General features: G+C 35.0%; 1 protein-coding gene and 2 long non-coding RNA genes across 4 annotated transcripts; 1 reads left to right on the plus strand and 2 right to left on the minus strand.

Moving 5' to 3' along the window:
• Positions 1–311: 311 nt before the first annotated feature.
• LOC149550479 (uncharacterized) lies at positions 312–957 on the minus strand. Its single transcript, XR_016354524.1, has 3 exons — positions 871–957; positions 705–770; positions 312–618 (listed from the first exon to the last, which is right to left on the minus strand). It is a non-coding gene; the product is annotated as an uncharacterized LOC149550479 (long non-coding RNA).
• A 10-nt stretch (positions 958–967) lies between these two features.
• On the minus strand, positions 968–1,786 carry LOC149550480 (uncharacterized). The gene is made up of 3 exons (XM_089794477.1): positions 1,370–1,786; positions 1,206–1,274; positions 968–1,114 (listed from the first exon to the last, which is right to left on the minus strand). The coding sequence occupies exons 1-3, from the start codon at positions 1,784–1,786 to the stop codon at positions 968–970; spliced, it is 633 nt and encodes a 210-aa protein (XP_089650603.1).
• A 14,819-nt stretch (positions 1,787–16,605) lies between these two features.
• LOC149550481 (uncharacterized) lies at positions 16,606–17,862 on the plus strand. Of its 2 annotated transcripts, none has more exons than XR_016354525.1 (2): positions 16,606–16,847; positions 16,952–17,862. It is a non-coding gene; the product is annotated as an uncharacterized LOC149550481 (long non-coding RNA). The 2 variants fall into 2 exon arrangements; XR_016354526.1 differs by having other exon boundaries at positions 17,011–17,862.
• Positions 17,863–22,970: the final 5,108 nt, after the last annotated feature.

Raw genomic sequence — 22,970 nt, forward strand, 5'->3', positions numbered from 1 at the left:
AAAACTTTAAGCATGAACAAGATCATAAATCATATGACAATGACCTATTGCAAATGATTAACTTATGCTTAAACAGTGATAAATTTTATTGTTACTCAATATTCTATCAAAGTTTCGAACATATTAGGTATTGAATTTAATGTCATACATAAACATATCTAATTTAATGTCATACATGCACATATCTAATTTAATGTCATACACGAACATATCTTATTTAATGTCATACATGAACAAACATATAATATAAAATGATAACCAATAATGTCATGTACATTAACAAATACATAATATATTATGATAACCAATAATGTCGCATATGAACAAACATATCATATATTAACCAATAATGTCATAAGTCGAATAATGTCATACATCAAATAAATGTCATACATCAAATATAAAATGTCATATACATCAAATGTGTATCGAATATGTCCACTGATGCCTATATATATATATATATGTCTAGATCAACTATATCTTTTCCTTCCCACGAGGGGAAGGAAACAAATCTCTTGACGTCTTCTGTCGTCATGTCGAGGGAGATGGTGGAGATGATAGGGTCCTCCTGACATGCTCGCTCGTCCTCTTGTTGAGGCTCTTCTCCAACTCGAGCTGATACAAACAAAGTAGATATGAATCAGTATTTATTATACATTGAAATCAAATATATGTACACACAAAATCAATTATTTTCTTACCGCCATCAAATAGTCACTCTGTACGTCCACCTCGAAGGCTCGTGGATGATCAGGCGTGACGAGACCCTACAAAAATTCAATAAATATAATCACTTATAAATAACATTAGAAATTTTGAGACTAACTATTATAAACAACAACTAAAATGGAGAAAATTCTTTCATACCTCAATCAATGGCTGTGAGCTAGCCATAGCTGCGGCCACTCCATGATCAACAGACTGTCGGAGATGAGGAGGTGTGTCCGACGTCATGAGTTGCATGTCATACAATACACGTTACATGTAACATGAAACATGAAACAAATATAATCAAATGAATTAAATTAACATGAAACAACTGTACCTGTACGAAGCTCGTACGATGTCTATGCTCTGAGTCCATACTAAAGTTTGAGGGTCCTGTGGAGAACTGATGCACATGCATAATTTTTTTTGTCAATCCTTAATATGATAACTTAATAAATATATGTATTAATTTAAATGATTAAATCGATACATACCTCTGGACTCGTGGAGGGGACAAAAAATGGGGCCGGAGCATCGCTGCTAGGCTCGGCAACACTCTGACCCTGAATTTTGAACAATGTCAATAGATGCTAATTAATTAATCATTCACTATACATATGAAATGTGATCAAATTAGTAAATTATAATTGTAATTTACCTGTGTGTCAATGCCAAATGTTTCGTTCAAGAACTGATCAGTGACGAGCCCATCATCCGCAGCATCTCCAGCATGAGTGCCAAATGTGCATAGGGATCCGCATGAAGTGCACATGTGACTACGATGCATAGAAGGCTCCCCCTCAACTAATGGGCCCGTGGAATGGATGAGGGTCTGCGTCAAAGCATTAATGGTCCCTAGAGTGCTAGCCTCTACATGTTCCTTCACAACTGAAGGAATAGTCACATGCTCACGCTGTGGCTTGACCACAGGTGCCCTAACTACATTAGGGTCACGACGTGCTCTCGGCCTCTCGAATGATGACCCCCCACCTCTACCCTGGGAGTCTAATAGATCAAAATAATTGGGGATCTCCCCAAGGACAAACTCACAATACAATTTTTTCAAAAAATACATTGGGACCTTATGATTGTTGCAAGGAGGGGCATCAAAAACCATCCACCATCTATCCCAAAAATGATTTCTCATAGCATCATGTATACACCAATGGATGGGGAACCGTTTAGTACCCTCTCTAACAGTATTTTGCTCACCGGGTTTTCTAAATAATGCACAGATTGAACCTTTTGGTATTTCTTTTTTTTTAACATCTTCATATGACAATTTATTTGCATAAAATATTTTTTGTTCTTCCCTCTTAACCCGCCAAACTTCTAACTAACCAGTAACTGAAGCTATCTGGGTCTTAATGGATTCGAGGGATGATGCCAATTGAGCCCTCATTGGATTGGTTTGTCTAGCTTGTTTCAACCGACCAATGAGTCCTTCTAATTCAATTTTGCCTATCTCAATTTCATTTAATATATTTTCTTGTGTACCTGGTGGAGGTCTTGGAATTGGTTCGGGTTGTGGAATTTGTTGTTCTTCAGGAGGGTTTTGTGGATTTTGGTTTTGAGGTTCTTCAGGTTCTTGAGGGTTTTGTGGATTTTTCAGTTGATTATGGACATTTCCTGATAAAGAATCAATTGAAATCCAAATGAATAAACAAATCTAAATAAAAATTGTAAAAACCCTATAAAACAATATGAAAAACATATAAAATAATGCAAAGTCAAGTTTAGATTATATACGGCGTCGGCGTCGGCGTGCTGGTGATCTTGGGTTTTGTCGGCGAGGAGGCATATTGGCAAGGGATGTTGAAAATGAATTGTTTTCCAACTCACGTGCGCATTGCCCTTATAAACAGTAAAAATCACTATTAATATGATGGGCCGCGGGTGTGCAGCCCATCATTTATAAAAAAATTTTCTTTTTAATAGCGCGTACGCGCTATTGTGCGTACGCACTATAGCGCATACGCGCTATTGTGCGTACGCACTATAGCGCATACGCGCTATTGTGCGTACGCACTATAGCGCGTACGCACTATGGTTTGGGTAACCCGAACCATAGTGCGTACGCACAATAGCGCGTGCGCGCTATTGAAAAATGAAAAAAAAAAAAAGGCTTGTCACCTTTTTGGCACCACAACTCGGTGCATATGCCCGGGGATCGGGGCCCTAAGAGGCTGCCTGGAGTAACCCATTGTAAGTTGTTTTAATAAGTGAAAACATTTACACTAAATGAGAGAAAATGAACCTAACAAGATAATTGTATGTTCTCTCCCATGCCTTGAGTGCTAGTACAGACTAGGATGGGGTAGAGAGAATGCTTGGTTACGACCTTGCATTCTGTAGTATGCCTCGTCAGTACGAGAGGATACTAGTGGCCGCAGGGATCAGTAGGGAACCAGGATTCCTAAGGGATTGCTCGGGTAACTTCTACATGACTTTTGCGATGACACTTTCCCGCTTGCATAGTAGGTTTCCTACGTGTCTTGTGGTACCTCTCGGTTTTAGATGTCGATCTTTTTAGGAACCCTTGAGTTAGCATACTTATAGGATTTCCTGGACTTAGAGAGTATTTATGATTATAGGTTTTGTTATCCGATTTGGGACTTGAGACTATCTCCTCAGTGCGGTGGGAGTGGACCATTTAGGTTCCACGCGGTCGGGTGGTAGTGCTTTTTACTCTTACCATTGAGATCTGTTTCGTGGTCACCGTGGCTGGAGTTTTTGTGATTGGCCTTTATCTTCACTATGTTCTTGGATTATTATGATGGATGGTTAGATTTTATGATAGATGTTTTATCATTATGGATGTATGGATGTATCATGTATGGTGAATAGTTTTATATATATCTTTACTGCACTTTGTATCATGATTCGTGGAGGTTGATGCATTTCTATTTTTACATATGTATATTCTTTTAAGCCTTTCATACCCTGTGACATGTACAGTGGATGATTGAGCATTTCGAATTAATTTGCCAAGAGGCATTCGGAACAAATGTATAATATGGACATGGGACTTCTGATTATTCTTTCATATGTATGTGATAGTTGTTAGACTTAGAATTAATTAAATTTAAACGTGACTCAACGTCTTGGGATTTTTTAAGAAATGTAACTTGCAATGTATGTTTGTCGATGATTACATGTTATTGCTTCCGTTACTATGTGTTTGATGTGTATGTTATACTTTCTTACTTTAAAAAAAAAATGTTTAGCAAACTTAGTGAAACTTTAGGTTAATTCTTTTGGATCCCTTGGCGGGGCGTTACACGACACTATTCTTGTTCATGTGCAAGGTTGCTCTGTCCCTTGCTCATTGTTTGAAGACATTTTCTTGAAATCCCTAGTTGATGTCTTGTGTGCTTGGTTCATGATTAAAAATCTATCAATACATCTAGTTGGACATTTAAAATGAACAAAATCTGAGTTCTTGAGTCAAGACTTTATGATCAAACTACTTTGTTGTCCTATTATTTTCAATCTTCCTAGGTTGATCCAATTTGAATTAGGCTACTTACCCTATTGTTAAAAGCCTATTTGCACCTTAGGTTATTGTGCTTTGACCTCTTGAATTAATAATCATTGATTTCACAAGAAACATTGTCTGGATTCGGTTAGTTAGAGACCATCCTTGTTGAGAAAGATATACCTTGGATCCTTTGATAGTACACTTGGAGAGTCTTAGTAATCTCTTGTCCATCCACTTTCATCAAAATTCAATTTTAATTATTTATAATTTGAGTAAATCATCCTCCTAGTCCATATGTGCTAGGGTTTTCACCCAAAGTTGTGGGCACCTCTGTGGCAGTGTTGGTTTACACCTATTGCAATATTTTATCTTATCATTTCTCTTTCGACAAGTGAGTGCTTTTTCTATCCTAGTTTGGTACCAACGTTTCTTAGGGTTATCCTATCAACTAGTAAATTTTCTTTCATGATGGTTACAAGTGCTATTACATGTTGCTCAAAATTCAAATGACTCAAATGGTATCAAATTTCACAAAATGACTCTTGGTCTTCTTTCTTCTTCATCTTCCATGTCTTTCTAATCTCCCATTTCCATTCTTCCTCTTCTTCATGTCTTCTTGATTCAGTTCCTCCTATTATCATATAGTCTACCTTCTTCTATTCACCCTTTCACTGCTTCCATACTTGATTCTTCTTCTTCTAGAACCATGGATCTTGAATATATTTTTAGGGATCCTCATTTGAGCTCAGATGAAATCAACCTCCTTCTTAAATTTGAAAAGTGTTGTTACTACAATAGATATATGGATGCTAACCTTATGGCATAAATGATTGAAAAAGGGAAGAAATCAGATGTTCTTGTTAGGAACATACACAAGATCATATCACAATATCCTTCTTCCAAATATTCCTTATCTTCCAAGTCTTATCCTAATTCTTCTAAATATCATTCAAATTATTCATCTTCTAAGTCTTATCATGATTCTTCTAAATATTGTTCAAATTCATCATCTTCTAAGTCTTATCACAATTCTTCTAAATATCGATCAGATTCTTCATCTTCTAAGTCTTATCATGATTCTTCTAAATATCATTCACATTCTTCATCTTCTAAGTCTTATCATGATTCTTCTAAATATCATTCACATTCTTTATATTCCAAGTCTTACCATGATTCTCCTAAATATCATTTATTTAGGTCTTCACCTACCTCTTCTTTATGATATCATTCTTCTTCTACTTTTACCAAGAGTCATGTTCCTCTTATTGAGACATATGATAATGAGCAACATGAAAAGTCTTGGGATATGCCTATCTATAATGACTATAGTGACAATGATTATGATGATGATGACTATTATATTCCTACGCATCCTAAAAGTCCTTCCAATTCTATTTTTATTCTTAAAGGGGATGAGTCACAGAAAGATACTAATCGGAATCCATATGACTCAAATCTTGAAAAGAACGTTGATAAATTTTGTGAACAATACCTAAATGAAAAATCTGCATTTTTTGAAGAAGAGAAAGCATTTTTTTTAGCTGAAATAAAACATCAATGCCACAAGAGTTTCTCTTCTCAAAATCCTCATGTTGAAAACAAAGATTACACTCTTGAGCAAGATCATGTTAATGTTGAACTTTTGTCTCATGATGGTTCTCTTCTATCTTCTACTTCCTCCACTATCCATACTTCCCCTAAAGATTCTGAGTCTCTCAAATTTTCTATAAATCCTTCATCCAAAAAAGATCCTAATGCTTTTCATGCAGTTCCTTATAGTTATCCTCAAGGGCTACCTCTTAAAGAAACTCAATCTAACCTTCACTTGGCTGCAAATACTTTTGACAATGCTAAACCTAAAGAGCCTACACCTTCATGCATTATAAAGCCTACTTCAACTAGTCCTTCATCATCTATTCCAAAGTCTTCCATACAATTCCAACATGCTTCCTTCTCCTTAGCAGTGGCTTCATACCCTCAATGTCATCCAATTATTTTCACGATGTCTCTGATACGTTTCATGGTTCTTTTGATCCCTTACACCCTTTCTCATTCAGTCCACCATATCTTAAGTCTTCTCCTAAGCAAGATCAAGATACTGCTTGCACCACTGAGCTGATTGACAATAAAAATGACCTTAGTACACTTGCTCCTTCCAAAGATGATACTTCCCTTAAGGTTATTAAAAATAGTGTTGTTACTTCCAATGTTGAGCCTATTGAAAATCAAGAGGAAAACTCTACACTTATGCTATCCAAAGTTCCTTGTCAAGATCAAAGTCTTCCATCTTCTTGTTCTACCACTCCATGTTCCCTTCCACTTTCTACTCTTCCTAAGTCTTCTCAAGCTTCAAGTACTCCTATCAAAGAAGTTTCTCCTATTAAAGATGTTCATAATCCTATTGAAAATCCTAATGGTCACTCTAAAGATGCTAATATCCTTGATTGTCATATAGATGTTAATGAACTTATCGATTACCCTTTTGCATCTTCCATATCCATCCTTGGACCTCCCCCACCAATACTAAATGCATCATGTCTTCCTTCCATCTTGGGTCCTAATTTCCTTTCACTTTCCCCTCCCAACTCTCCTAATTCATCATCCATCTTGGGTCCTTATGTCCTTCCCTCTCCTATCTTTCCTCAAGATCAACGTAGATGCATATCCTTGAATCCTTTTCATCCACCCACTTATCTAAACCCATCATATCATCCTTCTTCTTTCACAAGTCCCAAGTCCTTTGGAAATAACTTGAATGTTCAATACAAGAAAAAGTAGCAATTCAAGAATCCATATAAAAAAGAAGACCACCATGTCTCCTCTAATCTACATGGGAGCATAAAGTCAAAAGAGATATCTAAGAAAAAAATTATAAGACAAGTATGGGTTCCAAAATCTATCATTAAAGATATTATCTCTAAATCATCAAAAAGAAATGGAAAGAGGCCTACGGCTATATGGATTCCAAAGTCTCTCTTGAGAGGGTCTAATGTTGAACAAAAATTGAAATTGACATTCAAGCTTCCAAATAATTCCACTTCATCTTCTTTAAAAAACATTCTTCCATTCTATGCACCTAAACTACAACCTCTTCTATCCACTCACCATATTCCTTAATGTGTGTTTTCTCTATCCTCTCACTACCCTTCAAGGTGTGTGTTGATGTTGATCTTGCCTTCATTTCCATCTTCCAGTATTCCTCACTTGCATAAAGCCATATCCTCCAATTTTTTCTTCCATCTTCCTTTTCCTATCAGCATCTTTGAGCATATCATTTCAACTCCTTTGTATGTCATGGTTTAAACTTTCAAGGAGCATTATCTCAAAAAGCTTGATTTCCAAAAAATTCAAAAAAAAATCAAAAATTTTGCAAAAAAGAAAAAAGAAAAAATTGAAAATGTTCCTTGGTGAAAACCTGGTAATCAGGCACCTTGGTAGCAAAAGTAAACAGAAATAAATTCATCCTATGGTGAAAACCACTCCCTTGTGGCACCTTGGATAAGTACCACGATGAAAACCTGGGAATCAGGCATCATGCGTAGTTCTGCTACATCTTCATCCATTCTATCTTCTCTCTTTGATCTTGACAATCTTGACCTATACACAAACATTTGGCTATCTTATGATTATCTTATTTTCATTCCTTTCATGTTTAGCCTTCACATCTATTTCCCTCCATTCATTCTAGTCTTTTGCTACCCTTTTCCCATTTATCCCTTTGGTCTTGATCTAATAAAATAGAGTAAAATACGATGCTATGAAGTCTCTTGACATGTCTATTCCTTTGGATTGCATCTTTCCCACTTTTACATTATGCTTTCTTGAATTGTCCTATGCTGGCCTTTCATTTCTTGTCCAAATGTGCTTTACATGACAATTTTTCCTAGCTCGGGTACTATTGAGGAGTTTTCCCTTGAGGATTTCTTCCCTTTATTCTCATTCATTCTCTTGTCTTTCATTTCTTCCACTAGCTTGCTAATCACTCTTGTCCTCCACCTTGCTAGACATTGGGACTGCACGATGTGATCTTGCTTGAGAGTTTGATGCTCGTTATGTTTGGGGTCATCTTTGTATATGTTTATTGATCTGAAAAAAATACAAAAAAATGATATATTTCAAAAAATACAAAAAAATGATATATTGTGAAAATTCTAAAAATTGAAAAATGTCCTAAAAAAATACAAAAAAATTATATATTCCGAAAATACAAAAAAAAAATTTAAAATTCAAAAAAAAAAAACTGCCTTGGTGAAAACTTGGAAATAGGTGCCTTGGTAGCAAAAATATAAAAAAATTTATAAAAAGTATTGAAAAAAAAATTAAAAAAATCCAAGTGGTGAAAAACCTAGAAATGGGTGCTACTTGAGGCCTTTGCACCCCTATTTCTTAGTGCGTGTCCTCCACACTTAGCCTTTCTCCATCATGCCTTGTCCTTGTTGCCTTGGTTTGGAATTGGTCTTTGTCTAGGGGGCATAGTTGGGTTAGTTTCAGTCTCTTGGATGTGTTAGTCTTTAGGATACCTCACAAATAGTGTTTTTCAACACCATCTCAATTTTATTTTTCAATACAATTGTTGACATCAAGTGTTTTTCAACACTTATTGGTTTGGTCTTACCTAGTTTCATCATGTGATCTTCCCTGCTTGCAAGCATTTGATCCTTATCCTCGGAACTCAGCATCAGTTAACACACTTAAATTTTTAAACGCAACACTTAATGTTTGAGCTATGTCATGATCTTTTCTTTGTGTGCTGACTATTATTGATTTTCGCTAAGTGCTCTTATTTGATAAGTCTCTCCAGGATGCATAGCTAGAGGACTTGGGGCATGGGGCATGTTTTTATTTTTTTTCTGCTTGTGGGTGTGGTCTTGAAACTCTAGAGTGTCTCTTGTTGTCCCCTTGAAATACTTAGGAGATTTGAGGCATCATCCTTGACTATTTTTGCACAACCGTTCTTCTAGTCATACTAGCATCTATGCCTTGATGCGAGCATGATTTTGCTATATTAAATTGGGTAAGCTAACATCGAAGTCATCTTGACCTCTATGTCTTTGATGCTTATGTTAGAATCTTTCCACATTCCAATCTGATATAAATCACATTCATATCTTCATAGTTGCGCTTGTGACTAGTGATGATTGTGTGATTTTTCGATATGAAGTCATGTTAGTTTGCATTTTTAGGCTACATTATGAGTTTGAGAGGGTTCTCTCTTCATCTTTATTGTGGAATTTTAATCAACTATGATCACATTTTGATCTCCATTTCCTTATCTTCTTTCGTGATCTCAATTAAAATTTCTATCTTAAACAGTTGATTGATTTTGGAGCATTCTATTTCTTATGAAAAAAAATATTTTCTTCTTTTTGTTTCTTTTCATATCTTCCAAAATTCTACCTTCCATTTTCTTTTACCCCACTTCTTTTCCTCTAAATCACCTTTGGGGCATAATATTTCATGCTTTTTGATCGACCTTGGTTCTATGATTCTTATATCTTTCATCTTACAACATGAACTTTATCTTTTGTTTGATTTCTTTTATCAATTTATTGTTTCTCCTCTATCTCATTTCAATTTTGATCATGAGGGAGAAGTACCTATCAACTTCAATCCTTGATTCAATTTTATCAATTTTATCTTCGACTTTTTAAAGTCAAAATTTATTTGTATTCTTTTTCTTGATGTGTTCCCGAATCGACCACACATATAGGTTGTTTTGTGATCCCAAATCGATCTCACACTTCAATTTTTTTCTTTGACTACATGTGTTCCCAAATTGATCACACATTAGTCAAAGAGGGGCAAATGTATGCACCCTAAAATGGTCGCCTAGACTATGGGCCCCCATTATTCAATTTATCAATTTATCAAATTTTTCGAATCAATGATTTGCAATATTTTATTAAATCAATTCAAATCAATTTCCTTGATCAAATTCGATTATTTTATTTCTAAGGTTGATCATTTTATCTTAAGTCTTATTTAATTAAAAGAAAATCTTCCTTTTAATTAAATAAAATAAGTCCCCATTTAATTAAAAGAGAATCTCTCTTTTAATTAAATTCATCCACATTTAATTAATTAAGAGAAAAACCCCTCTTTTAATTTAATTAAATATTTCCTATTTAATTAAAAGAGCTTGCTCCCTTTTAATTAAATAAATTAAACCCACCTGAAAAAAGAAATAAAATAAAATAAAAAATTAAATAAATCTTTTTTTATTTTCTCTACACTTAAATGCACATATCTCTAAGTGGGAGTCCTCTTTTTCCTCTTTCCACTTTCTTCTCAAACACTCCTCTTTTCTCATTGGTGGAATTTTGTCTCACATGGGTCAAACTCCATTATCCCATATTGGTTGTGAGAAGCCTCTCACCTCCATATTTTTATTTATAAGGGAGAGCCTTCTCCTTATTTTGGACATCTACAATTCATCCACAATTCATCCTCAATACATCCACAATTACCCTATTGTTATGCTATAGGTTTGGAGAGCAATTTTTGAAGAAGGAGTTTGAGCATCAAAGCTTTTTGTGGAGAACTTCTATCTTCTTGTCTTATTCTTTCTTGCATCCATGGCTTCTATCATGAGGTTTCATCCTTGCATTTGCCTATTATCTTAGAGTCATATTTATTTTCATAGATTAGTATTGCATTGTTATTACATTTCCTTTCTTACATTATTTGGCATTGTCATCATATAGATTAGTTTTCATTTTTATTTGCATGAATATTTTTGGATCTTTGAATCTCTTGTTTCATGGTGTACTTTCATAGGCACAAACTAGGTCAAGCTGGGGGCCTCCATTACAAATCCTTGCACTCCATGAATAGAGAACTATGAGTCGCCATTTGAGACCTTATTTTTGAGAAATCTTGAATATAATGACTCATAGAAGTGTGCTCACATTTTAGGCATACACATATAACTCTAGATCATAGGTAGAATACTTTTTCTTGGCTTCATTCAACTTCTCAGAGAAGAATGCCATAGGATGTCCCTCCTGACTCAATACTTCCCCAATGGCCTATTTGTTTGCATCACACTCCACCACAAATAACTGATTGAAGTCAGGGTACCTAAGAGTAGGTAGCTCTTCCATCTTCTTCTTCAACATATCAAAACTCTTACCCATTGCATCTGTCCACTTGAACTGACATTTAATTCCTCCTTTGATTGTGTTTAATATAGGTGCAAATACATGGCTAAAATTCCTTACAAATTTTCTATAATAGGAAGCTAGTCCATGAAAGCTCCTCACATCCCCTATTGATCTAAGTGTTTTCCATTCTAGTATAGTCTTGATCTTATCTAGATCCATCTTAATGTATACATTAGAAACAACAAACTCAAGATAGACTAGTTCAATTTTAAAAAACTCACATTTGTCTTGGTTAATCATGAACTTCTCTTGATGTAGCCTCCTCAAGAATATCTCCAAGTGTTTCATGTACTCCTTCTTAGACCTGCTAAAGATCAAAATTTCATCAAGATAAACAATTATAAATTTACCTATAAAATTAGCTAGTACTACATTCATGAGTCTCATCAATGTGCTAGGGGAAATTGTCAAGCCAGAAGGCATTACTAGCCACTCATACAAACCTTCATTTGTCTTGAAGGTTGTCTTCCATTCATCACCAGGCCTAACTTTGATTTGGTGATTACCTAATTTCAAATCCACCTTAGAGAAGTAGCAAAACCCACCCAAATTATCCAAAAAATCTTCAATCCAAGGCATAGGGAATCTATATCTAATTGTGATCTTGTTGATAGATCTGGAGTTAGTACACATTTTCATTTGCCATCTTTCTTAGGTTCAAGGATATTTGGAATAACACAAGGGCTCAAACTCTTCCTTATAAGGCTTTTCTCCAAAAAATCTTGTATTTGTTTTGCAATTTCAACATTCTAACTTGGGGTCATCTTGTAGGCTACCTTGTTAGGTAAATTAGCTCCTGGTATGAGATCTATTTGATGACTCACATCCCTCATAGGTGGCAAGGCATTAGGTAGTCCATTATCCACCACTTCATGATACTTCTCCAATATTCTTTTTACTTCTTGAGGCATCTTGACCTTCCCTTAGTTTCTTCTCTAGGCTTCACTATTATTTCACAATAGACTCCTTTCTCCTTCTTCATAACCTTAAGGAACTCTTTTCCACTCAAGATCATCACACTAGATCCCACATGCTTCTCTTCACTAAGTTCTGCCAAAGGATCCATTTGATATTTCTTGCTTTTCTTAGTAATCACATAATTGTTCTTTTCTCCATTATGAATGTCCTTGACATCAAATTGCCATGGATGTCCTAGCAAGAGGTGGCAGGGATCCATTGACATTATATCACATAGTACCTTGTCTTTATATTCCCCTATTTCAAACTCCACCAAGGTTTGTTCATCCACCACTATTTGTTGTCCCTTACTTAACCATGACACCTTGTATGGTGTGGTTTGAGGCATCCTCCTAAGCTTTAACTTATCCACCATCTCAGTTGACACTATGTTCTCTATGGAGCCAGAGTCTACTATCACTTGAAGATCTTCCCATGCAAACTATAAGTGGTCCTAAAAAAAGTCTTTCTTTGAGGTGGTTCTACAACATTAGACATCTTCAACAATGTCCTTCTCAACATGAGATTCTCTCCATCCAATTCTGGCCCTACCTTAGAAATTGGAGAAGTGATACTTTGGGTGTCTTCTTGCACTAATCGAGTTCTCATTTCTCCCATGGTTGATGCAAATCCCTTTTCAAGACATTTTCCCATAGTGTGACCTACTTGGTTGCAATTATAACACCTACCAGTGAAGACTAAACTGTCTCTACCTTGGGACTGAAATCTATGGCTAGGTGGTCCCTTTCCTCTATATCCCCCTCTTTGAAATGTGCTCTTGTTCTGATTACCTCCATTGTTGTCATTTGTTTGAGTTTCTTTTGACTTACTTGGCCCTTGTCCTTTTCCAAAATTACCCCTATCTCTGAAACCTCTATTACCTCTACCTCTTTGTTGTGAGTCATGTCTTCTCCTAGCCTTCTCTTTTTCCCTCAAGGCTAACTGAAAGCACTTATACATGTTGTCAAGGGCCATCATGTTGATCTCATCTTGAATCCCTTGCCTTAATCCATTGAGGTATCTTGCCACTCTTGTAACTTCCTCTTCTTATCTTCTTTCTCTTAAACTTAGTTTGTTGAACTCTTCAATGTAGGTACTCACTGTGAGATCCCTTTGCCTTAGGTTCTACCCTTTAATACATCTATATTTCATAGTTTGTGGGTAGGAATTGTGCCCTCGATCTAATCTTCATCCTTTCCCAAGACACTATTTATTCTTCCTTGTTGTTACCCTATCATCTTGTATCATATTCCACCATACTAATGTTGATCCCTTGAGTCTAGCCTTGGCATAGCTTACTCTTTTCTCCTCTTATACTTCTTTGTAATCAAACTGATTATCAATGACCTCCAACCAATCTAACAATTCTTCTCCATTCAATCTACCACTGTAATAAAGAATATGCTCCATATTGTCTTTGCTAAGAGATTTCTAGGCATCCACGAACACCTTTTGGTCCTTCTCTATCTCTAGATCCTTTCCCCTATCAGATGTCTTCCCTGTGTGACTATCGTCATCTTCCTCACTCTCATCTCCCCATTCTGTGATTTTCTTTTTGCCCTTTGTTTCTGCCTAATTGGCCTTGGCTAATAAATCCTTGACCAAATAAACTATGGCACCCTTGCTCATTGCCTTGGGTGGCATACTATCAACCTCTTTGCTATATTCCATGTTTGACATAAACAAAATTGAAAGTTGGCTTTGATACCACTCTAACATAGAGGGTCTAGGGATTTAACACTTAACCACTTCTAATTAAGGTTCTAATCCTTGAACCATCCAATTAATCCTTTCTTCTAGTTATTTTCACCAATCTTGGCCTCCAAGACCCTTGTCCCAACTTGCCTCCTAGGTATAGTGGGATTGGTGTAGAACTTAGTCTTGCTTAGTTAAGGCACATGTCCTTCTAGCCCTTCCTTCCCTTAGATCCCTAAACCCTTGCTTAGGATCTTATTCTCACACTTACTTGGTTCTTACTGGTGTTGTAGATACCCTCAATATCCTTCTAGAACTTGTCTACCACCTCTGGTCACATCTACAAACACCAAAAGGTCACTAACCTCAAATAGGGCTAATTAGGCCTAATTGCAATTGGCCTAGTAGCACTATTTTAATCAGTTTCTCCTATTTCTTCCAAACAACCCCATGGAAGACCCTAGAATTCTGAAAGCTATCACCTAGCACTTCTAGAATCCAAATTTAGAGAGTCTCAAAAAACCCATAACCCTATTCACCATCAAGCCCTAGTTTCTAGCCTATCTTTTAGGCCTTTGGACCAATTTTCATCAAAAGTCCTATAGAACTCTTCAAACTTCACTAAAACCTCCACAACCACTTGATTCATCAAGGTAGCTTCCTAGGTCTTCTAACCATGCCATTAGGTTGGCCATGGAAGATCATGTGCGTGCTCTGCAACAACTTCTTCTCACTGTCTTGGTTCACCTACTACCAGCAGTCAGTCTAGGGCATCACTCCATTGCTTGGTAACCAGTCAAAAAAATGCAAAAGGAAACAAAAACCATATGTACAAAGTCTAACCTATCATACCACAAGGTTTCATATATTTTCTACCATGGATGATCATATTAGAGCCATCAATGTGACATCAGCCTTGTGAATGGGAATCACAAACTAGTCACCAAGAAAACTTCCCCAACTCTCCAACCTTACAACTTTAGATTAAGTTTGAATATGCAAAATAAAGAAGAAACACTAGTAACTACACTACAAAATCCAAAAGTCAGATCATCTATCCCAATCTATACACAACTGTACTAGGGCATGAAAGCTTTGCAAAAATAATGATTCAAAATAAAGAAACAATTCATATAGTTTTCTTACACGTGTGGGTATGAATGGAAAACATTCTAACCTTCCAAAATATGCTTCCCATGCTCAAATACCCGAGCATGGGTAGTTACAATTGCCCAAACCTCCATTTCCAACTTTTACAAAAATTGCAAAAGTTGCTTAAGCAACTTTTGAGCAACTTTGCACTTTTTGAGAAAAAGTTTCTCTTTACAACTTTGTGATCAAATGGGTACCTCCAAGCCTATTCTAGGACCCTAGTTAGAATCCATAGGACCTATATAGTGACCAAACACCTTAGTTTCTCATCCTTAGCAACCTTTACCCATTTTACAACTTTTAACACTCTAGGACCTTATGAGCAATTTTGCTCTTTTACAAACATATTGAGACAAGTTGGATTTTTGGAATCCATTGGAACTTATTGGACACACATCAACACTTAACTAACCCTTAACAACTCACAAAAGCTAATAAAGGGAAGGTGTCTTGCACCAGTAGCTAATGTCATTAACAATAATATTTAGAAGAAAGTGAATAGTTAGTGTGTATATATACATACATATGTATTTATATATATTTATATGTATACATACAAATATATACATACATATATACTCTATTTCACAATGAAGACAACAAAGAACATAAGAAGAGTAATCGATAATCGTAAAATTTTGGTATCAAAGTTGCTCAAGGAAATGATTGATTGTGCTTTAGTATTCACTATTTTTCTCAAAATGGAGAAAATACTAATTCTAATTCATAACTTTGGTATCAAAGACACATAGATCATGAAATGTTGCCCGCCTTGGTGGTAATGCCAATGGGTTAGTTATTTCTTTTGACAAATTTCTTGTACAATGTGCATGTGCATATAGAACATGAATGTATGTATAATTTTATGAGGTGGAGAATTTTGACTTTCATGTGTTAGTAGTAGCATTAGCATTAGATACAATATATAGCTTTTTTCATATTGACCAAAGCTAGAAGATTATAATGAAAGAATAGCAATTGGGATAAAGAATTGTACAAAAAGAAAAGGAAAACAAAAAATACAGCCAAGTCCTACAACCAGTTATACAACTTCCCCAACATATCAACACAATTGATTATGCAGCTACACAATATCATGACGAATGGCTTAATCATCACACTAAGCTTCATTCTAAGACTAAGAGTGTTAAATAGTCAAAATTGACCTTTTTTTTCAAGCTTAATTTTCTCCTTAGTATATGATGATGGAAAGAAAACAATGCTTGACATCTACCTTTGGATGCATGCAACAAAATCCAAAAATAGATAACTTTATTTTGCTCGATATCTTTTAATAACTCGAATGTAGCTTTGGTTGCAAAATTAATAGATTTTTTTAAATTTATTTTTTGATAAATAGTCCCTTTCTATTAATAAATTAATATGCTAATTTTAGTATATATGAATTAGTAGATTTTGAGCATGTATTTGGATGTCATTCCAACACAGTGAGAGAAGTCTCCAAATCTTACTAAGTCTCCGTGAACTGGCTGGAAATAATGATCTCATTTGGTGACAAAGAGGTATATTGCAGTGTACACACCAGTAGATGCTTCGTCAACAGTATCATGTGCACCACAGCAACAATATTGCAGTCTTTGGTGTATATCTCGAGATTTTTTTCTGCAAAACGAGAACCTTCAGATCTTGAGAAGCAGCTGAAACCTCTGACGGTCAAAGAAAAAGAGGTACGCCTTTTTTTTTTAACATTATTTGACATTGACAGGGTTTTGTGTGGTTTCCAATTTACTTTGATGATAAGTGCGACAGTGGAGATGAATGTATTTAGCAGGTGTGGAAATTTGTGTGGAAATGTGAAATTATAAGCAGGATGCTTGAATTATTTGGCAGAATGCATCGAAAAGGACATCTCAGGGAATGAAGTTATATAATGGGAGCGTTTAAGCAGATATGCATGCAAATGTGTGGAAACATAGACAAGGAACACGAACTGTTTGACAAAATGCTTCAATAAAATGCGGCCTCACAGATGAAGATTGTAGGATATGCAAAAATGGAGTTTTGAAAAGACTTCAGGAACTTTCAAGCCATTGCATTGGTCCAAGCTTATGGCTCGAGATGCTTTGGTAAGACATGCACAGCACAGAGGAAATGCATGTAAACTATTTGACAAAATTTCTCAAAGGAATGCAGTCTTGCAGAATTTAATGGTTGCGATACATTCACATAAGAAAGAAGGGAAGCTCTCAATATATTTGAATTAATAAAGCACTCTGTAGTATCTCATAAGATTGTATGCTGGAGAAAACCTACATAGAGTTTATTAGGGTTGAGGGGTTTCATTTCAATTCATTCCATCATAGAAATGAGAAGAAGATGCCTGGAATCACTGACTGATTTGGATGGTGGACTTGGGATGCATTTTACATTGACATCTTTGCCAGAGGAGTAGAAGAGTGATTGAAAAATCTATTAGGAGGAACACCACTTTGTTTTGTTATAATTGATGGCATTGGGTTTTGTATCCCATTGATGTTACAAAGGGATTTTTTAGAGATCAATATGTTATATCCTTGGATGATAGTGTAGTCATTTTGGGAATCTTAGGCTGTCCCAATTGGCCTTGCACATTAGCTTGCATCAATGTTAAGCACTAAATTTACAATATTGATTCTATTTTTTCTCCAGCAAAAGGAGTGGGTACTTCAATTCAATCATTGGATGACTCCATTTAATCCAAAAGGGTATATGTAAGTGTTGCTGGTAATCTTAGGATGATTGGTGAAGATATGTAAGTGTTGCTGGTAATCCTAAGATGATTAATGAAGCTATAGATGGGGATGGCAGTTTTATAATAAATGTTTAGGACTTGGCTGAATTTGCCAATGAAAATTATCATATTGTACAAACAAAATTTCTTAAAAGGAGAATTGATTTTTAAAAAAATAGAATGCATACATACCTTGGAGATTTTTCTAGATATCTTGAAGATGCATTGCCAACAAATATTACCTGTAGAGGTTTCAAACATATCATTATAAAATATCATATAAATTTAGATATTTGTCAAATATGCACATATGAGGATTTTAATATTTAAAATAATGGTTTCTCATTAAAGGGAATTGATGAGTTTGATTTTCACCAATATCTGACTAAAATGTAAATAAAAGTAAATAGTTTTTATGAGAAAGCATTATTTTTAACCCAAGTTGAAGATGTTAAACATAAAATCTTTATGTGCAAAACATTCCACAGGAAGAAAATGAAGCTGTAGAAAAAGACTAAATTGTGCATTGCAAACTCAAAAGACAAAATATCTCAAGATAAGTGCAAAGTTTATTATTCTTTAAATTGTCCACAAGATAAAGGAGAGAAAATGTAGATATATGCAAGAATTAATGACAAAGTGCAAGTGTTAAATTCAAAATTACACATAAAGATGTTCATTAGCATGATGAAGGACATACAAAGTTAAAAAACAAATTTTAGGGACTAAAGGAAATTGCAAGGTCAAATGGACAGGATAAGGTTAGATTTATGTAGATTAGATTGAGGAAATTATGAAGACAAGCTGCCATTTGAAGAGAGGATTCTAATGAATCGGATTTTCAGAAGAGGCTAAGTGTCATCACAAAAATAGATTTATGTTATGTTCCTCGGGGATGTGTACCCCGCCTAAAACGAGGAGTTTCAAAAATGGGGATGTCCCGAGGATGGGGGGACGGGTATGGGACGTCCCCCAGCCGTCCCTAAAAAGGACAAATTACCAGGGGACGTCCCCAAAACTTGGGGATGGCTGGGAAAAAATTCGTTCCCAGTACGGAAAGGGGATGCCTAGGCGTCCCCCAACCGTACCAAGTAGGGCCAACTGTCCCGAATTTTTTTAATGCAAAAAAATTAAAAAGTGAATATTAAAAAATAAATTTAAGGCTCCTTACTAGGTCGCTAAGCTGGGCCCCACCCCTCCAAATCTGGGAGAGGTAGAATAGGAGCAACAGTCTACTTCATTTTTCTATGTTATATTTTTTATATTGAACTTCAACATGATTATGATACATTGATACTTATTACTTTATGGCAGCCCTCTAGCCTTTGGGCATATAGCTTTAGGTATATTTAGATTTAGATTTTCAAATTTATCATGTTTATCATTATGATATTGTTCACTAATATTGATATGCATTTTGACAATTGAGTACTCAAATTGGATATTATTTCCTAGATGGCATGAACAAATGTTGTATGTTATGGTTCTATAGTGTTTAAATGACATGCTTTATACTTAGTTTCATATGAATGACATGTATATTTTAAAATCCCCCCCCCCACCCCCCCCACTGCCTCTCTCTCTCTCTCTCTCTCTCTCTCTCTCTCTCTCTCTCTATCTATCTATCTATCTATCTATCTATCTATCTATCTATCTATATATATATATATAGTCGTCCTCGTTTGCCACCCGCCCCCACAAAATCGCCAAAAAAATTTGTCATCCCAGAAACCTGTCCCACTATCCCAGTACTGGAAACTCGAGAGAACATAGGATTTATGGCTCCGTTCTTCTCTTATATCTATTTATTTCCTTTCTATAGAGGGAACCAAATACAATGGTATTTTATTCTAAATGTTTGAATGCAATGTTTTGGGAAACAATAGAGTAACAAATTAGTCTCGTTCTTTTTTTCAGTGTGATTTTTTCTCCTGAATAAACTTTTGTGTTCAAGATGAATTTCAATGGAAGCACATATGTGAATATTTTTTGTTATTGTCTCAATGAGTATCCGTATGATTTTTTCAAACAATGGGATCAATAGTTTGATTTATTTGCTTGTTCAATGTTTTGAGTTGCATATCTCAGTGGTGACTTTCATTCAAGAAATGAGTTAAACTGTTCCTAAGTGGAATGTGAAAAAGTATGTTTTTGGATGTGGATTTAATAAAAGAGATGTAGGAAATTAGTTTTGGGTATGTTAACACAAGATAGCAATGTGTGTAAGCCCGTCAAATATAAATATGTAGTGTTATGAGGAAGCTTTTACAATGTGTGGTATTTAACTATGTTTTCTAAGATAGGTACTAGGGGAGAGGACCTAGGACTTGAACACCCTAACTTCACACTTATCAAAATCCTACATGGAAATTTCAAATCACTCCCAATTTTTTACAGCATTTTATTTGGCGATTCATCTACTTATAACTAAGGTTTCAATTCCACATCATCAATTATGATGCAACATCAACATGCTTTTTTCCAAGTTGTCCAAAACAACTGAAATAAAAAGTGAGACCAATAGTCATGCAAAATGGGTGTCCATACTTGTACAAGTGATGTGGCATCACATCATTGGTTACTTTTTAGAAAAAAGGGTACATTTCATTCAATTTTGGGTAATCATCATTGTACTAACAACTTTAATGTCATAAGTATTGGTGCAATGTTGTCAAAAAAACTAGGCATTAAGTCAGTAAGTGTAAGTATCAAGTCAACAACTCCTATCACAACCATTGGAACATGTTCAAGTACTAGGTCCTCTCCCCTCCTTTCTAAACCTAATAAAATCAAGTAGCTATAACAATTTAGATGTTATTGGATTAAGTCTATTAGATGTTGTAATATCCTTCCATGTTCATGGCATTCAATTGGGTGTATATGTAAATGTATCTATGTAATTTAATCCAATATCTTGTTCATTTTGGTTTCATATCTCAATACTTAATAATTCTATTGAAGACATATTAAACATATTGATGTTTTTTAGCACTCTTCTATGTGTTTTCATTTATATTTATGTGTGCAGTTGTTTTAGGACTTTGATGTGTGTGATTGACTAGTTGTGATACTTTGATATTTCAGACTTGATGATGATGTTTTTGATGATTTGTGTATCTAGAAGACATATTGATATTGTTAGGATTATTACTTATGTTTCTATGATTTTTGATGATTATGTGTTAAATATATATTTCATATAAATACATATAGTTGTATTTTAAGTTATGATATTGTTAATAAGGATAATCAGGTTATGGATATTCTTTATGTACTTGTTCTACATTATGTGTTTGATGAGGAGTGAGGGTGTCATATTACTCACCCATGAGGTCCTTACGATGTTTTGAGCCTCTCTTCAATGTTTTTGGTATTTAACGCATACATACATACATACATACATACATATATAGGTGATTTGTAGGTGTAGGCATTGGCTCCACTTAGGTTCACAAGGTCGAACGTGTCTTTATATTCCTCGATGGTGGTAGAGGAGAGATAGTATTAATGGCCAAATTGAACCTCGTCTTGTCATCACTCAATGTAAAGGAATAGTCGGGACATTGAAATTCATTGTTGGATTGTTATGTTGACAATTTCTAACTACCTGGCTTGTGCTTGGTTTGGTTTGAGAGAATCTATTTTATTGGGCTAATAGTTTTTGATGATGTGTTCATGTTTGGTTTAATTTATTCATGCATCAAGATTTTATTCAATTATGACTTATTTTAATTTAATTTCTATCTTAATGATCTAGTTTTATTTTGTTATAATGATTTATATGCTTAGTGTATGTTGCTCTATTATTTAGAAAACACACATGCAAGTACACATGTGTTCTTAGTTGTACATTAAATAATATAATTTGATTCATTAAGTAATGTTTTATGACCATAATAATATTAGAGTTATTTTAATTCATATTAGTTGCATGAAGTAGTTGGTATTGGTTTCTTTTTCCACTACTCCTAGGAAGTCTATTTGTATTATTTTCATTCATTTTTTAGGATGGTTAGAGTTGTTTTTTAGGATGGATTTTTGAAAATTGTTGAAGGAATTTTGGATTTGCATTCTTGAATATTTTTACCATTTTTGTGTGGATTTGAGTTGAGGATTTATTTGGATTTTTAGAGGGATATTTTGGCATTGGATTGCAGATTTTTTTGGTTGGATTTGGTTTTATGTTGGCCTTGAATTTCTAGATATTGTTGTTTGGAGTTGTTGTTTTGTGTTGGAGTTAGTCCTCATTTTTCTTCATTGTTTTTCATGGGATTTGAGGCAAAGTTTGATACCTTGTTTCTTACTTGTCAATTGATTTGAATAAATATATTCTATTAAAATAATATTGGAAATTAAAATTTCAAATTTTAATGAAATTCTGAAATTAAATTGTTATTAGTGTACTGTCTTAAAATGGACACACTTCATTTTGAGACCTTTTATCCCTCCTTATCACAATTTAAGTCACTTTTTCTTTTCTCCCCTTCCATTTCATACTTCTTCATCATCTCTAGCTTTCCAACATGGTCTTCTAGGTATCACTTTTCTACCCTTTTGATCATATCTCTTGATCAACCTATTATCTCTTAGTTTCATATGCACCTCCTTCTTAGCCTTTATGAGACCTTCTTGTCATGTCCTTTGGGATCAAGTCAACCTTGTTTGTACTAGGTCAACCCAAAGTGATGTGGTCTAGGACTATGTTGACCTAGCCCTCGTTGGTTGTGGGGTTCAAGGCCTAAGAGACCTTGAGTTTGACAATGAATTTAACTTACTCCCTAGTCGGCCTAGGTTATTTTCCCACCTAAAAGATAATATATGAGGAGGCTTGGGGGCTTCATTTTCACATCTCATTCTCAAGTTTTCTCATCTCCACAAGCAAGCAATCAAGGTGTTCTTCTTCAAGCAAGAATCTTCAAGCATTCAAGTCCAGGAATCTCCTTAGATTGCATCAAGCTTCTTCCTTCAAGGTGGTAGTGGATTTTGGCTCTAAGAAGAAGATTCATCATTCCAATCTATTCAATCTCTTGTATTACTCATCCATGACATGTCACATACATTTCCATACATGAGGTTTTGG

Source organism: Cupressus sempervirens, chromosome 7, assembly GCF_028749045.1.
Source record: "Cupressus sempervirens isolate cs-2001-9-10 chromosome 7, ASM2874904v1, whole genome shotgun sequence".
Lineage (NCBI taxonomy): Eukaryota > Viridiplantae > Streptophyta > Pinopsida > Cupressales > Cupressaceae > Cupressus > Cupressus sempervirens.

Bases quoted from the DNA above. Each gene is read 5' to 3' on its own strand.
- LOC149550480 (XM_089794477.1), bottom strand. From the start codon at position 1,786: ATGTATTTTTTGAAAAAATTGTATTGTGAGTTTGTCCTTGGGGAGATC. The intron at 1,275-1,369 runs GTAAATTACAAT...TTCAAAATTCAG, and splicing joins CATTTGGCATTGACACACAG to GGTCAGAGTGTTGCCGAGCC. The intron at 1,115-1,205 runs GTATGTATCGAT...CATGTGCATCAG, and splicing joins TCCCCTCCACGAGTCCAGAG to TTCTCCACAGGACCCTCAAA.